Source organism: Phyllopteryx taeniolatus, chromosome 17 (assembly GCF_024500385.1).
Source record: "Phyllopteryx taeniolatus isolate TA_2022b chromosome 17, UOR_Ptae_1.2, whole genome shotgun sequence".
Taxonomy (NCBI): Eukaryota; Metazoa; Chordata; class Actinopteri; order Syngnathiformes; family Syngnathidae; genus Phyllopteryx; species Phyllopteryx taeniolatus.
This window is the reverse complement of record NC_084518.1, coordinates 22,196,446-22,212,338: the sequence shown is the minus strand read 5'-3', so window position 1 is coordinate 22,212,338 and position 15,893 is coordinate 22,196,446. Positions and strand designations below refer to the sequence as shown.

The following is a 15,893-nucleotide window of genomic DNA, read 5'->3' as shown; positions in this document are numbered from 1 at the left end:
ACCCTTCAAAACAAATGCTCATATATGATGTGTAAAAGAATACAGTTTGAAATCATTGTGTAAACAACCCTTTAATTGTGCCCAGCAAGTGTGTGTAAAAGAACAAAACAGGTGAGGGGGGCAAAAAATGATGATGATAAAAAAGATACAGTAAGGAGTTCATCGTTCTTGTTGGAATTTGATCCATCTAGTCAGCTGCCAACACGCAGGAAGCTATTCAATGTATGAGCCTGGACTGGCTACAGATGGCAAAAGTAGGCCAAGATCAAATTCCCTTATTACAAGGGGTGCACACGTCCAACTAACAATGTTGAAATATAAGCGCAGTGATAATGATGAGCAACCTTTTTATCCGTGAGCAAGTTAGCGAGCAGCAAATTGATTCGGCAAGCGAGGCACTCTTTCATTGTCCAAAATGTTGTTTCCGATGAGAATGCCTGGCGTCGCGTTGTTTTGTTGCAGCGAGTCGGCACTCGTCGACGGAAACGTGTTCGCGATTGTCTCGTTCCGTCTAATGAAGTCGCTTCGCTCAGTGTGCGGCTGGTTTCACGTGCAAGTTTTCGGAATGTGGAAGGAAGGCCAAATATCCGGAGACATCGCACGCAAGCACGGGTAGAACATGCAAACTCCACCAAAGGAAGCCCGCGGCTGAGATTCCTCAGAATCTAAATCTAAACCTCAGAACTGTGAGGTGCATGTGCCAACCGCTATTTCGCTGTGCTGCCCAAACTTGACTCCTCAATTGACAATTCACTCATTTTTATTCTTATTTTTTTCCCCCATGTGCCTTTCAACCAAGCAAAGCTGACTGACTGTTTTTTTTGCGTTCTCCTTTATTTTAGAAATGCACTGCCATTTTCCAAACAGTTTCTATTGGTTCTTTCCCAGAACCAGTCGCTGGATTTGCAACTAGTCATGAGACTTGAGTCCTTCCAAACGTATGAAATGAAATCCAATCAAAGCCAAACTGCTCGGGAGTTGATGTCATCGTTCCATCCTAAAGACAACCTGTATTTCCAAACATCTCTGCGCCGGTTTGACTGGATGCTTTGTTGGATTTCATTGACTCATTAAACACGGAGGTGGCAGTTCCGACCTCGATGCCCTTTTCTCTTACCCGCAAAACCCGAATGACAAATAGATCTTTCAAAAATTGCCCTTGAAGTGTTACAGTTGATGTTCCATTATTTTAGCAATCAATTACGGGCGGGATGGCTCCCAATTCTGCCCGAGGTTTCCACTCTTTCTTTGCCACCGTCACATGCTCAAGGGGGAGCTCGACGCGTGAGAAGCGTTGATTTCATGTGTGGATTTGCTGTGTCATACATCGGGGGCCCCTCGAAACTTGAACGGTGATTACGTGCAATCCAAAGCGGCAATAACAGCCGAGAGCGGGGGCGGCGGGGCCGTGGACGAAGGTTTGCAAGTTCTTTCTCTGACATTGTTTGTAAGAATAAATCCTTTTTTTTTTGGTATCTTTAGTTGGGAATGAACCGGTTTGTGGAAATAAATCCATTGTTACTTTGAAAAAGTGTCAGGAATTGTAGTTGCTCTCCTGATGTTTTATCAGCCACTTTGCTCATTGAGCGCAATGACTGGGCTGGTCTAAGTGCATCAGACCGCTCCCGTTTTTTTTTTTTTTTTTTATAAGATTACGGGCTACAAAATTAAATAGAATCATGTGCAAAGGTTGGGAGGCCAGGGAGGCACGGCTGAGGTAATGTCATAGTTGCTGATCTTTATTGGGAGAGGCACAAACAAGCATGCTGTGCGCATGCACGCGCACACACACACACAATTGCCTCTATTGATTAGTTGTAAAAAAAAAACCAGTTGAGGTCAGCAGGCACATGTCTGAATTTGTCTCTCACACTCCATTTGTCTCGGTCTGATTCAATACTCTGCTTGGCCCATCAGGGGGTCGCGCTTTAGCCACACGTGTGCAACTCCACTCCAGGCCTGCTCTGGCACTCTGCGGTTTGTTTCCTTTAGTCTTGCCCTTCATTGACCAACACCAATCAATCAGTCAATCCAGTTTCCTTCCAAGCAAAGCCTGATCAATGTGCTTTTTGTCCTGATCAAATTACAGGATTCGCTGTGGATTACATCGATTTCATTTACCAATGAAGTTGGGGCGTTGTGTTAAACATAAATAAAAACAGAATACAATGATTTGCAAGATATTTCATGTTCAAACTGATCAACTTGATTGTTTTTAGCAAATAATCATTAACTTGGAATTTGATGGCTGCAACACGTTTCAAAAAAGCTGGGACAGGCGGGTGGCAACAAAGACGGAGAAAGTTGCGGAATGCTCATCAAACACCTGTTGGGAACATCGCACGGGTGAACAGGCTCATTGGGAACAGGTGGGTGCCATGATTGCTTCCCTGAATTGCTCAAGTCATTCACGAGCAAAGACGGGGCGAGGTTCACCTCTTTGTGAACAAGTGCGGGAGAAAATAGTCGACAATGTTCCTAAATGTACAATTGCAAGGAATTGAGGGATTTCTTCATCTACGGTCATCAAAAGGTTCAGAGAATCTGGAGAAATCACTGCATGGAAGCGGCAAGGCCGAAAACCAGCATTGAATGGCCGTGACCTTCGATCCCTCAGGCGGCACGGCATCAAAAACTGACATCGATGTGGAAAGCATATCACCGCATGGGCTCAGGAACACTTCAGAAAACCCGTGTCAGTAAATACAGTTCGGCGCTTCATCCGTAAGTGCAACTTGAAACTCTACTATGCAAAGCAGAAGCCATTTAGCAACAACACCCAGAAACGCCGCCGGCTTCTCTGGGCCCGACGGGCTCATCTAAGATGGACCGATGCAAGGTGGAAATGTCTTCTGTGGTCCGACGAGTTTACATTTGAAATTGTTTTGGGAAATTGTGGACGTCGTGTCCTCCGGGCCAAAGAGGAAAAGAACCATCCGGACTGTTATGGGCGCAAAGTTCAAAAGCCGGCATCTGTGGTGGTATGGGGCTGTGTTAGTGCCAATGGCGTGGGTAACTTACACATCTGTGAAGGCACCATTCATGCTGAAAGGTACAAACAGGTTTTGGAGAAACATATGCTGCCATCCAAGCAACGTCTTTTTCATGGACGCCCCTGCTTATTTCAGCAAAACAATGGCTCTTGTTACCCAAGTACAAACACCAAGAATCATATTTTATAATTGTATGCCATGCATGCAAGACGAGAGGTGGGATGGCGCAGCTCGCATGGGCGCGCTACACTCCGTCTTCTGATCAGCCGAACAGCAGCGGGGCACTCAAAGCAGACTTGTGATCATGAGTCTTGACGTTGTTTTACAGTTCCAGAGAATGTTGAAAGCAGGGAGTAAAAAATAAAAAGACCTCAGAAAGATTCCCAAACCTAAGTGGAAACAATATTTATAGTTCTGTGACAATGTTGTCTTCTGTCTTGCCCTCTTGAGAACAAAGGTTCTGCTGCAGCTTCCGGGTGTGAAAACTGACATAGTTCATGGAGATGATTACACCCAGGTGAGTATTTTAAACCAAACAAACACAACAGTTTTTATCCATCAATATGGCAATTTTTTTCGATTATTATTATTGTCAACGCCACTTTGGATTTCTGAAGCTCGCAGATGGAGCCGATAGCTGATCGATATTGGCCAGACCGATCAGTCAGCGTCGTCGTCCCCCCCGGCCTAACCCGGCAACCTCTCTGATGGCTGCTTCACTGCCAGCCGCCGCAGCCGCGGGGCTCATTTGTCTTCACTTTTGCCTTCCATCTGATAGTGCGAGTGCGAGTGCTTTGCAGATGCCCTTTGCGTGTGCCACTGGTTCATGTGTCCTCCTTGACAACACTTCAAATTCATGCTCATTTGGCCTCAATTACAAACATAAATACAAATCAACATTTGAATTGCTATGGATGGTTTTCTAGTGCAGGTGAAATCCGAAAATAATAATCCGATGAACATCGCTTGTGTGTGCACTTGGGCGGTCACGAAGAATTGCTTTTAAAGAATTTTAAAAGCATGTGTCTACGTGTGACAAGGCATACTCTCAGTGTAATTCAGAAACAAAGATTTGGATTTATAATGGCTGTCATTGTCCAAGCTGTGATTGTCCCTGCCCTTTAGAGCAGCAGCTTTGAATTATTACAACACCCTAGGTGTCTATCAGGGATGGCCAGTGTTTTTATGGCCATCATTTCCTATACTTACAATCCTTTACTATCTCATTCCCCTCATTTGCATTTACATTTATGACATTTGGCAGACGCAGGTCTCTGGAGTGACTAGAAATGTTGCTCATTAACACAATAGCGTCGGTTTAAATGAACATACACGTTTCGCAAAGATCAAATCATTTCGGTGCTCAGATGACCATAAGATGAAACGTTCCAGTACAGTTGGTTCTTCAACCTCATTTACTTCCCTACATGAGGTCCGTGGATGAATGACCATGAATGATTATTCGACCTGAAATCAACTGATCGCATATTTCAAAAGGTAGAAACGTCAACACAGAAACTCCTGAACCAATATTTGTGATGACAAGATGTTTTTTTTTTTGGCTAAAAGAAATCTCTTTGCGTGTGCGAAGGATAAAAGCAGGATGCGTCTCCTTTGTCCAGGCCCTTCTCATGCTGGGGAACAAGTGTGTACGCCATCTGCTGGCGGAACCCCCGAAATGCAATTAGACGACACTGCATGATCACGTTACTGTACTCTTTATCGCGAATGGCTGCACACAGATGTTATTTTGCATCCGTGCATTGTTTGTTTTTATGTTGTGTAATAGAGTTTAGGAAGTAGCATAATAATCAAAACTTCACGTTCTACATTTCAACACTTCAACTAATTTCACAGCATTTCAGTGGCGCTTCAGCTCATCAGATCAGCATTCACGCTGCAGAAACTGCGCTCTCGACTTTTTCCTTTGGGCGTTTTGACGCACTGTGTACTCCACGTCAATAGGTGGCGCCCGTCGGTTGTTACGCGACGAGAGACGAGAAGCGGCCGCTGCAAAGCGGAAGCTACGTGGCACAAAAACAGAAGCAGGAAGACGGCGGCAGCCACACTCAAGTTAACTCATGACACATCCCTCACGCATCGTCCCTTCGTTGAAATCTCCTCATCGAACAGGGTGAATGTCATCCTTACAACATTCCCTCAAGCCACCTGGACTTGTTTAAAGTCGTTCTCACAGGTAATGTTTGCGTTTTGGATTATGATTATTTATTTGTATTTTTTTGAGGCTCTAATAGCGAGCGTACTTAGCATGAGAAAGCTTAGCCTGTCTGACGAGCCAATGCCTGCAAATGTGACGTTTGGTCACGTTGGATGCGTGTTAAAACTAACGAAAGTGAACGCTGGCAAAGACGTAAGTCATGTTAATGTTGTCTTCGTTTGTAGCCGGTGTTTGATCACCTACGCACGGCTCGTCCGCCCAAATGAAGGCGAATAAAGTTTGAAAGTCGGTAAGGCGGATAATGTATCGTATTTACTCTTTGAGTGTATTTAGTTTGATCGACGTAAAATGAGAAAAGCACTGCCTAAAAGAGTAAAAAGATGAAAGAAGGTTAAAGTTAGATCGTGGACTACCACCATAATAAACACATTGTCTGACAGTGTCAATCAAATAAGAATAAGAATGAGAAAGATCAATGGAGTTTTGAGTACAGTTCCAGTATTGGTTGTCATTTGTGTACAACGTTCAATGTATGTATGTATGTTTGTTCAGTGAAAAGGAACAAAACTGGAGTTGTTTGTGTTTTCGACACAGGAGGCTATGGGTCTCTGCAAGTGTCCAAAGAGAAAGGTGACCAATTTATTCTGCTTTGAGCATCGTGTAAATGTGTGCGAGCATTGCCTCGTCTCCAACCACAACAAGGTCAGTGGGAGACCTTGTGCATCAATGCATATATCTTGAGCTATGTTGACTGTGAAATCCTGAGTTTTGCCTGCGCTCCTTTCAGTGCATTGTACAATCGTATCTGCAATGGCTTCAGGACAGCGATTATAACCCAAACTGTCCTCTGTGCAACAATCAGCTGATTGCTGAAGACACCGTCAGACTCATCTGCTACGGTGAGATTTCGGTCCTCTTCGTTCTACATAAGCCCGTCAGACCTCTTGAGACGGACGGACGGGTGAGAGAGAGAAAGTACCGCGGCATTGAAATCTGCTATTACTCCTTCATATGGAACAGTTACCGTTGTATTATGCTCACACATGATAAACGTTGTCATGTTCCTCATAAATTGAGTGTTTGAATAGCATTGAGTCGCTGTTACTTTGATTTTGCAGACGTTTTTCACTGGTCCTGTCTCAACGACTCGGCTTCCCGGCTGCCCCTGCATACGGCTCCGGCGGGCTACCAGTGCCCCAGCTGTCAGGGTCCGGTGTTCCCCCCACCCAACCTGGCCAGCCCGGTGGCCGATGTGCTTAAAGAGCAGCTGTCATCTGTTAACTGGGCTCGAGCGGGTTTAGGTTTGCCGCTGGTAAGGACCTGTACATTCATCCAAAATCCAAACATTTGCGTTAGATGAAAATGTACACTCACAAGGCACTCTTTCTAATGAGGTCCTATACGGCAATAGTAAAACTCACTGAACGCTCAACATGCAAGGCCTTCACAAAAACACTGAAAATGTGGCTAGTTAACACCTATAGCTGCCCAACACTAAAAGACAAGTATGTTATGATGTTTTTTTTTTTGTTATGATCAAAGGATTTGTGGTTTTATTCTCTCTTAATAGTATAGTAAATCTTTGATGATGTATCCTGTATAATATTGTCTTGTAGATGTATTTGACTGCTTTTTGACATCATGGCCAGGGGACTACAGATGAAAACGAGCCTTTTTAACCATGTGTGCTTCATGTGTGTTATGAAATTGCATTGTCCCCTTTCAAAAATGAACTGATAAACTGAAACTGTATGAAATGAGTAGATCATTTAGTACTTTGCTGCGATGTACAAATGTTCTGCATCGCATTTCGCACTACACCACATATTAGAAAGAGTTTCAGTACGATTTCAGATGTTTGTTTAGCACGTCTGAGTTTATCGAGTTTCCAGGTTGTGGGTTTGAATCTTGTCTCAGGAGTTTGCCTGTTCTGTTTACTCTGGTATTGCTGAAAACCATCTTGTTCTAGTCATACCTCTCTGTGCGCCTCACGATGCGTCCATAGAGTGTCGACTGTATTTTCCATTAAACAAGATTTCTGACCTCCAGATTGATGGGCCGGTCGACGTCTGTCAGGAGGCCACAGCTAATGATGTTACAGATTACACTGACTGGTCATCATTTGATGGTGAGTCTACATGTTTGCTCCTCTTTATATGTCTGCGTGATTGTGTTTGCGGTTTTAATCCTGTGGTTGAGCCAAGGTCCACAGATTGTGCCCGCTCTCGCTTTCTGTGGTGTTACAGCACAAGACCAAAGTCACATTTACCACAGCCACCACGCGTACAATGCCAGCCTCAGCCAAACGCCAAACACCGTTTCATCCCCAGCGGAGGACAACGTCGGGCTTCCTCATAAGAATGGAGAGTCAAATATACAAGATCACTCGGTCGTCAACTTTCCAGAGGCTACTGAATGCGACACCGTTACGATTCACACAGGTAAAGAGAAACCGAGCCCTCTGACATTCTGGCGCCCTTTCCGTTTTGCCTGAGCCTTATCTCCACCAAGGAGCTTATGTTTTTAGCTTTAAGATCCTAGGATGTTAATTTGTTTATAACGTAAAATATTATTGTTCAGGATCATCCCCCAGAAAGATCTATGACACACGCGACAACAGCTTTGTCACACAGATGGACTTTGACGATGATAAATACAGACGACGACCAGCGTTGGGCTGGTTTGCTCAAATTCTCAAGTTAGTATTATGAGATTCTCTGTCATCGCTTGATTAAAACTGATGACCCCTATAATGACCCCTTGGTTGATTTTCTTTCAGGAACCGCACAGGCACAAAGCGGGCGTCTCTGTCCTGGAAACAGCGGGTCTTCATGCTGCTTTTGGTTGGAGTGCTGGGATTCTTTACTTTGATTATCATCATGGCTAAACTTGGACGTGCCTCCGCTAGTTCAGACCCAAATTTAGACCCGCTTCTAAACCCACACATCCGCGTCGGTAAGAACTGAAATCAGGCACAGCATTCACACTGTATCGTGTAGAAAAAGGATGATGGGACTGTAGTACACGACTTGGCCAGCAGAGGGAGCCATTTGCTCATCGGGCGTGAACTGACAATTGGAGGCGATCCCTTAATGCTCTTTCACATCACAAACGAGTTCTTCTTCCCATTAAGGACCAGCGAAGCTGTAGTCAGGTGAATAGGCCTAATGGGGGCAATATTTATATTTAGCAGTAGACTGACTCATACATAAACATTTAAAAGTCCATATTGTTGAAACCTTCTCTCTGATGTGTATAATTATGAAAAAAAAACTTCCATGTTAATTGTATAAGTGCAGTGCATCAAAACTGGACTCAAACACCTGATTATTAACACTTTGTGCGTGTCTGTGTTTTTTTTTGTTTTTTTTGGAAATTGAGTGCTTTTAGATCATCTATTTACATCTTTTTGCTTTTTTGGGGTTCTTTTTTTGATTATCCATTAAATGGGAAGAATGCAGACTTTCATCATTGTGGTGCTTTTTCATTTATCCAAAAAGAGCAACATTACTCTAAAAGCTCTTCTTAATACAGCCTGTACTGATATGTACATGGTTAATTGCATTCAATATTTTCTCCATATATTTGGGCAATCAAGATCAGGAGGCTAAAACTGGCATAGATTGCCTCGCTGTGGTAAAAGTAGCACTCAAATAATTTTCACAGCTCCAATCTGTGTTGCATCCAGAGCTTAATTATGTCCTCTGGGGAAAGTTATTGAACTTAACAGTAGTGTGTCAGGTCAGGCTGATTTAAATCTCTCCTTCACTGCTTCTGTGGGTTAAAAAAAAAAAAAAAAAAGTCTATACAGCAGTGTTCAAATGCCAGCATTTTGTAATGTTTTGCATTTTGAAACCATAAAATGGATCCTCTTTGGAACCTTTTTTTTTTTTTTTCCTCTCTGAAGGTCAAACCGTTTTCAGCAATTTTGACAAATCCTGCGCAAAGCACAAAGAGAAGCATGTATTGTATATTACTCGTGCAAGTCTGTCCTTTAATCCTAACAGTTCCTTGTGTGTGCTGTGCATTTGATAATATGAAGCGTTGGCTCATGCAGTTGTGGAATCTCTGTGGACGTCCCCACGCGAGGCCAGTTTGGAATATTCACAAGTCCATCACGTTTGCGGTGCATGCGTTCCAATTTTCCATTGCGTTTGCCAAACAGTCACTGGAGCGTTTCACATTGATATCCAGTGGATCTGAGCCATATTCCATTGATGCAGGGAAGGTGCCAGTGGCGGTGGTTATTAATATACTTTATGCCGAGTTACTAAGAAGTCATGTGTGTTATGTCCACCTCAAAGCTGTGGTTGATTGCCTTCTCTTTTCCCTCAACATTCCAGCTTTAATTAATGGAACGTGTTATTGTTGGATTGTCATTTTATTGGAGTTCAATGCATTTCTCACTAACTTTGAGTGTTAGCTTGCCCATTGCACTGACATAATAGGGACATCCTGATCAATATGTTGCCGCATGCATAAGCATTGCTGTTTGTACTGTTTATTCCTCTCTTCTCCCATGATGCTAGGAACTGGTGAAAAATAATGTTGACATCCGAACACTGATCTCAATGATGATATATTCTGTATTTCTTATGTCTCTCATCAACCAGAGCATTTCTCATGAGCGTACAACTAACGTACCTGACCTCTCTGTCATTGGGTGACACTGGAGTCTATTGAATCGTGTGTGTGTGTGTGTGTGTGTGTCACACACGCGCTTCACTGTTCAATTAGAAAGGGCATCACACACACAATGTCATTTTGCTTCTGGGACAAAGCATCAGTAAACATCTTTTTCTCCTTCATCCTGGCGGCTGACTGCTTTTAGACCGACCGTAAGTGAACATACCAGCTGTGTGATATAGTAGATGAATGAATACAAGTATTACCAATTTTTAAAAAGTCCATCAATTCGTAACTGTGGCTGCTTTATGATCGTAAATTCAAACAAGTTAATTCAACTCCAACAAATGTAAGTTATTTAAATGCAAGTTGGTGACGCTGCTGGTATTATTGCAAAGGGTGCTATAGTATTTACAAAAACCTTTCTCATGTTTTCCCACAATTTGGTGCAGCAAATATACTTTAGTTAATTGTATAGCAAAATGTGTGGAGAGCAACAAATAGATTTTTTTCAATTTAATATTTATAGTTGTAAAATGTTCCTATTTTCGGAAATGTCTTCCACCTAACAGACACGTATTTCAGCCATTCTTATCAGGCCAACAGAAGATTTGAAAATAAAAAAAATCAGAAATGTGTGACCAGCAAGAAAAAGTCAAGAACAAAAAAACAGCTGCCGAATCTCAAGAAATGAAGCACCATCACCAACCACATCATCAGCAACTGACGTTCCATCGGTCAGATGAAGATGGCAGCCAAGAGTGAGTTTGAATTTGCAAGTAGATACGTTGATGCCATTTGTTTACTTTTGTGTCAACACCCTGTGCTCTGTTTTTGAAATAGCGCCCATTCGACAGCGGAGGACAGCTTGCTCAGTGACGGCCTCCCTCATCAGCAACATCGCTCTCATCGTTATCGCTGCAAGCAAAGGCGTGGCCGGCTCTCGCCTTCTGTAACTTCTTTCACTTCTTCATATGGTTCCTCTTCATCCACTTTCTCCTCTTCATCAACAACCGCCTCCTCTGCTTCGTGTTCTTCATCGTCCAACTCTTCCACCACTTCAGCATCTTCCTCTAGTCTGTCATCCGAGAGTAGTACTGAAACGTTGGATAGATTTCTCCTCAGGAGGCCTCAGCATTCCCAGTCTTGGACGAACATTTCTGGGAAGGACGGGTTCGTCGAAGAAGAAGAAGACGACACCGCACCTTTGGTCGCCGATAGAGCTCATGTAGGCAAGCAGAAACAAGCCAAAGGCAAGTCCGCTCGCAGCGGCTCCCAGCAAGGCGCCGAGCAGACTCAAAATAGCGCAAGTTTCCGCAAATCCAAATCGATGGAGGCCCTCGCTCGCCCCACAGAAAGAGAGGGGCACGCAAACGAGGAAGAAGAGGAGAACCAAAAAAAACAGGTCCGAAAGAATTTAATGAAGGAAAAAATGAAGTTCTCTGCTTTCCTTAATGAGATCACACGACAAGTGCTGAGCCCGATGAGACTTAGCACTCTGGGGGTCACAGACGCTCAGAAAACCAGCAGCGCGGAGCCCGCCGGGATTAGATCCAGGAAGTCCGAGAGCAACACGGGACAGCAGAGGAGTCGGCCCGTCAGCGCCGACTCGGTGAAGTCCGGCAAGTATTCTCACGCTTCGCTTTCCAAGTCGAAATCGTTCCACCGCCATCGTGATCGCCGCTCTCCGGACTCGACCGATCGCATGCAACACAGGCCCAGGAGCTGCACTGATATAAGCTGTTCGGAAAGACATCCGTCGCGGTCTCCCACTTCTCACGATTGCTCCCGTTCACCCTCTTGTAAGCGGCGCCGTCGTCGGAATCAAGGAGATCATATTCGTCGGTGTCATCACCGTAGCGTCCCCCGCAGCCCGAGTTATCACAGACACCCCCGCAACAGGAGTCCTCAGCGTCGTCGCAGATGCCACAGTCCTGTCTTCTATCCTGACCACGGAGATCGGGACACTTCCAGCTTTTACCGCACCAAACGTTCTCCTCGCAACCACGGTGGAGAGCGCTACAGCCCTTCAACTCATCCCCGTCGCACCGACTACCGTGACCCGGCTATTCACCGGCACGGTGACCGTCATTTCCATTATCCCCATGGATACCACAACCGTGGTCATGTTCCTCGCCACGGAGATCCTCCTTGTACAACGTATCACCGTGAAGAGCGCCACAGCAGAACTCTCCCTCATCATCAGATTCACAATGGCACATCACAGCACCACGAAGACCATTCAATTCCCCATCATTTAAATCCAAAGCGGCCAACCACACCGCATCGTGGGAATAAAACCCAAAGCTGTGAGCACACCAATACGCCCTACTCAAAACATCACCATGGAGACCACCATGGCCTTTCTCAGCATCACAGTTTAAAGGACCAACATCACCGTGGCGATCCTCATAATCGTCAGCATGGAGATCGCCACAGTGGGATCCATCAGCAGCACCAGGGAGTCCATGGAGACGGAAGCCCCCGCCCTCAGCAGAGAGCCAGACCTGCTGAGTTTGAGCTCCATCGCCACGGAGACCATCACAGGTCCAGTCACCAGAATCAGCAGGGACACCGCCCCAGTCCAAACCCTCAACATCACCATGGAGACGACCCCGACGATGTACATCGACCTGACGGTGACGAGAGCCAGAGTTCCTATCGAGAACAGCGCCGCGGAGCTCGTCGTAGTCCAACCCGTCCCCATCGTCCTGGAGACCAGCACAGTCCAAACCATGAGGATCTCCACAGTAATTTGCATCGTCACAGTCATGGAGAAAGTCAAAATGCAGGGCAGCAGCACGGAGAGCCTCACAATCCAAATGGCCAACACCACCACAGAGATCAGACCGGTTCTCACCGTCAGCATCACCACGGAGACCACAAAAGTCCAAACGGTCATCACCAGCACGAAGGCCACCATCGCCGCGTCCATCAAATCCAGCACGGGGATCCGAGTCATCCTGAACCACATCAAAACCGACACCTCTCCAAAAATGAGCCCGAACTTGAGGAAAAGCACGATCCCGTTGTTAGACGGTCTGCTGGCGGTCTGCCGCCGCAGCAGAACAAGAGCGGAGTTCTTCCCTGCAAGCCGGACTCGACAAGAAAGATCACCGGCCGAGATGAGGGGCAAACAGACTTCACCGGCCCTTCGATACCGCAAGTACGCCATCAACATCGTATTACACAAGGAACCGCGCTCTACAACTCAAATGTTACAAAAGTTTCCAATTGGCGAGGGTTTCCATTTTATTTCCGTACTTTATCGAGTTCCCTGTTACGTCACTCGTTCGTGACGTTCCCTTTGCTACGGTCTAATCGCAAAAAAAAAAGTATTCGAGAGTGTTTTCCCCAACCTTATTATGCCTCATTTTGAACTCCATCTTGAAACGTCCAACTCCATGTCTGAGTCTATACCTTCTTGTTCTCCTCAATACAGGAACCAACACACGAAATGGATACGATCACGTAAGTACGGTCAAAGGAGCTCGATGTCTCCCTGTTACCATTTGGACAAGCACGCAAGCAAACGCGGTTCAAATACAAATACAAATGTGTGTCTCATCTCCCTTGTAGGGTCCTACAGGAAGAGAATGAAAGTCTGCAGCAGAGTTTCGCCAAGTCAGCGGTCAATATGGAATTTTTGGGAGAATTTTTAAGTAGCCAGAAGATTCTGGAAGAGGAGCTCCAGAGGACCCGTGAGGAACTGAGCAACCTCATGGAGAGTTTTCAAATGTAAACAACGTAAACCTACGTGAAAATGGCCGCTGTCTGTACTGCTTGATGCGTTTTGCGTCAATGAGATATCTCTGTGTCCTTTGGTTTCGTTCTTAGACTCCACGAGAACTGTTCATCCACACAACAAACAAATAGCCTACTGGAGCAAAAACTGAACTCTGTGGTAAAGTCCCCAAACTTTTGTGATTTTGTCAGAAATGCTGAATGTGACATTTCATCTACTGTACACTTCCTGTTTGACAGACTCGGAGCATGGAGGGCGAGCGCGAGAGGTTGAGCCGACGTATTTCGGGATTGACGGAACAACTGGCTGCTGCAAAATTTGCCGACAGTGTGGGCACATTCAATGTAAGACCGTTATTTCCAAGTCACAAGTAGGCAACGTCTGCTTTCAAGACTTTCGGTGCACACAAAAGAAACAACATAACAATGAGAACTACTGCAAGAGCTATCTTTGAGTGTCACTCACTGCAGTCACTGACTCGAGCCAGGCTGGCTGCAAAAAAGTCTCGCCATATTATTGCGGTCGAAGCTTGCAGCGATAACCGTGTGATAGCGAGAGGTTAAAAGCCAAACCTATTCGGTTTGGCTTTTTAAACTCTCTGTGTGCTTGGCGCTACGACCAACTGCAGTCACCCTAATAAACCTGAATTACTCCCCAATGTCAATCACAACGGAGCGTTTGTCGTCTTTGTAAAGGCAGAATTTGAAAACGGCTCTTGTATCGCAAGTCATCAGATTGTAGAGGCGTCCAAATGTTTCCTCCGTACTCAAACATCGGATTCATTTTCCTGCTTAATCTCTTGCTCAGGTCAAATCTGCGCTGAACACACCCTACGACCGTTTGCATCTCGATGAGGCCATCAATCAGGTTCTGCTCCCCATAGCCCCTCCCCCCATCCAGTTCATGGACAGCCAAAACTATGAAAAGGTCAAAGCAGCAGGGCAGGAACAATGTCTGGGGTCCGTTCCAGAGGAGGAGGAGTCTGACTGGTCAGAAACGGGGGACGAGATCCCACGATTCATTCTGACAGGCTCGAACAGAAGTCAAGCATGGATGCCCGGGGAAGGAGACACGGACAAAGACAGCGAGTCAGGAGGCGAGGAGGTCGTCCGCCTTCCATCTCCTCGACCCCTGCAGATACCGCATCTCCACTTCACCATCCACAATGAGATTTTACCTGCCCCGCCAGGCGACGCTTGCCCCTCAGGTATGACGGGTGAGAGCACATTTAGGATCACCGCTAGTCCGAATCTCGGCTCTACCGTACTGATCAGGTCGGCGAGCCTGGAGGAAATCCCGCTCGCGTGCCATCAATTGCCCAAGGAGCTCAGAGGCACGGAGGCCGTCATGGACCTCCGCCGCCCTGGGGATGAAGCTATCGATGATTTCGATAATGAGATCGTTCACGGTTGGCGAATGAACAACAACGGGGATGGGAGGGCATCAGAGGCCGATAGCGCTCCCTGCAGCCTGCAGTCGGTGGAACAGATGCTCAACCGGTTCCCGCGCGAGCCGCAGCCCGGCGAGGGCCCGTGTCGGCGCAGGTCCGAACTGCACGGCTGGACGCGGGGGATTGCGGAGGAGGTGCTGGGTGGGGAGCAAACGCAACTGTGATCCGATGTTCACACGGTGCGGCCTGGACTTAACCCGGCACGGGGGGGCAAATAAGTTTGTACTGACGCCGTTAGAGCTATTTGTACTATTTGTGGATTTATTCAAGGTGTAGTTTTGCACTGCTGCAAAATATCGTTTGATCAGGTTCCTTGACAGATCCAAGAGACGCGTCCTGCTATGGTATACATGCTACTTCCTCTGCATTACTTTACTAGATTGTTTCCTTCCTGATTCCATCAGTTGAATTTAAAGTATGAATGTATTTGCTTTTGAATCTGCTTTTTTGTGTCTTTTTGAATGTCTAATGAGTGTATATGTGAAGAGAAATCTACTCCTTACATTAGAATTTTCAGCAAAATCCGAGAATGCCCTAAAGACCTTTTTACTTGTAAATACTTCCTTCCAAAAGCAGTCAAACATTGTTTAAATGAAAATAAGATGGCCATATTTGGTGGAATTTGGAAGCGTGATCATAAGTGACAGAGTTGTGAATGAGCAGTTGTCTATTGTGTATGTTGTGTTTTTGTACATAATCTGAATAAATGAAAACAGTCACCTTTTTCCTGTACAAACATTGTATGTAATAATAACAACAGCTAACCTAACAGGAGAATTACGCAAAAGATTAGCCACATAAGGCCATGCAACTAATACCACAAATAAAGACACTATTAAACATTGACTTCAATTGTGATGGACAAGAGATGTGGCTTTTTTTTTTTGGTGTGGCAAATTT

At 45.5% G+C, this 15,893-nt stretch overlaps 2 protein-coding genes across 3 annotated transcripts; both read left to right on the top strand.

Annotated features, from left to right (window-relative positions):
* The first annotated feature begins 5,027 nt into the window (after positions 1 to 5,027).
* zfpl1 (zinc finger protein-like 1) lies at positions 5,028 to 8,640 on the top strand. Of its 2 annotated transcripts, none has more exons than XM_061751779.1 (8): positions 5,028 to 5,190; positions 5,725 to 5,874; positions 5,960 to 6,071; positions 6,291 to 6,484; positions 7,222 to 7,300; positions 7,419 to 7,613; positions 7,753 to 7,870; positions 7,952 to 8,640. In XM_061751779.1, the coding sequence occupies exons 2-8, from the start codon at positions 5,773 to 5,775 to the stop codon at positions 8,136 to 8,138; spliced, it is 987 nt and encodes a 328-aa protein (XP_061607763.1). In that variant the 5' UTR covers positions 5,028 to 5,190; positions 5,725 to 5,772; the 3' UTR covers positions 8,139 to 8,640. The 2 variants fall into 2 exon arrangements, with proteins under 2 accessions (XP_061607763.1, XP_061607762.1); XM_061751778.1 differs by having other exon boundaries at positions 5,029 to 5,190; positions 5,767 to 5,874.
* A 152-nt stretch (positions 8,641 to 8,792) lies between these two features.
* si:dkey-273o13.3 (filaggrin-2) lies at positions 8,793 to 15,839 on the top strand. The gene is made up of 8 exons (XM_061751771.1): positions 8,793 to 10,010; positions 10,371 to 10,559; positions 10,642 to 12,964; positions 13,241 to 13,269; positions 13,378 to 13,536; positions 13,636 to 13,702; positions 13,783 to 13,887; positions 14,351 to 15,839. Exons 2-8 carry the CDS (start codon positions 10,432 to 10,434, stop codon positions 15,155 to 15,157), a joined length of 3,618 nt encoding a protein of 1,205 aa, XP_061607755.1. The 5' UTR covers positions 8,793 to 10,010; positions 10,371 to 10,431; the 3' UTR covers positions 15,158 to 15,839.
* Positions 15,840 to 15,893: the final 54 nt, after the last annotated feature.

Coding starts and splice junctions, on each gene's coding strand:
- zfpl1 (XM_061751779.1), top strand. CDS start 5,773: ATGGGTCTCTGCAAGTGTCCAAAGAGAAAGGTGACCAATTTATTCTGC. Junction 5,875..5,959: donor TCGTCTCCAACCACAACAAG/GTCAGTGGGAGA, acceptor CGCTCCTTTCAG/TGCATTGTACAATCGTATCT. Junction 7,871..7,951: donor TGGTTTGCTCAAATTCTCAA/GTTAGTATTATG, acceptor ATTTTCTTTCAG/GAACCGCACAGGCACAAAGC.
- si:dkey-273o13.3 (XM_061751771.1), top strand. CDS start 10,432: ATGTGTGACCAGCAAGAAAAAGTCAAGAACAAAAAAACAGCTGCCGAA. Junction 13,270..13,377: donor CACGAAATGGATACGATCAC/GTAAGTACGGTC, acceptor TCTCCCTTGTAG/GGTCCTACAGGAAGAGAATG. Junction 13,888..14,350: donor ACAGTGTGGGCACATTCAAT/GTAAGACCGTTA, acceptor TCTCTTGCTCAG/GTCAAATCTGCGCTGAACAC.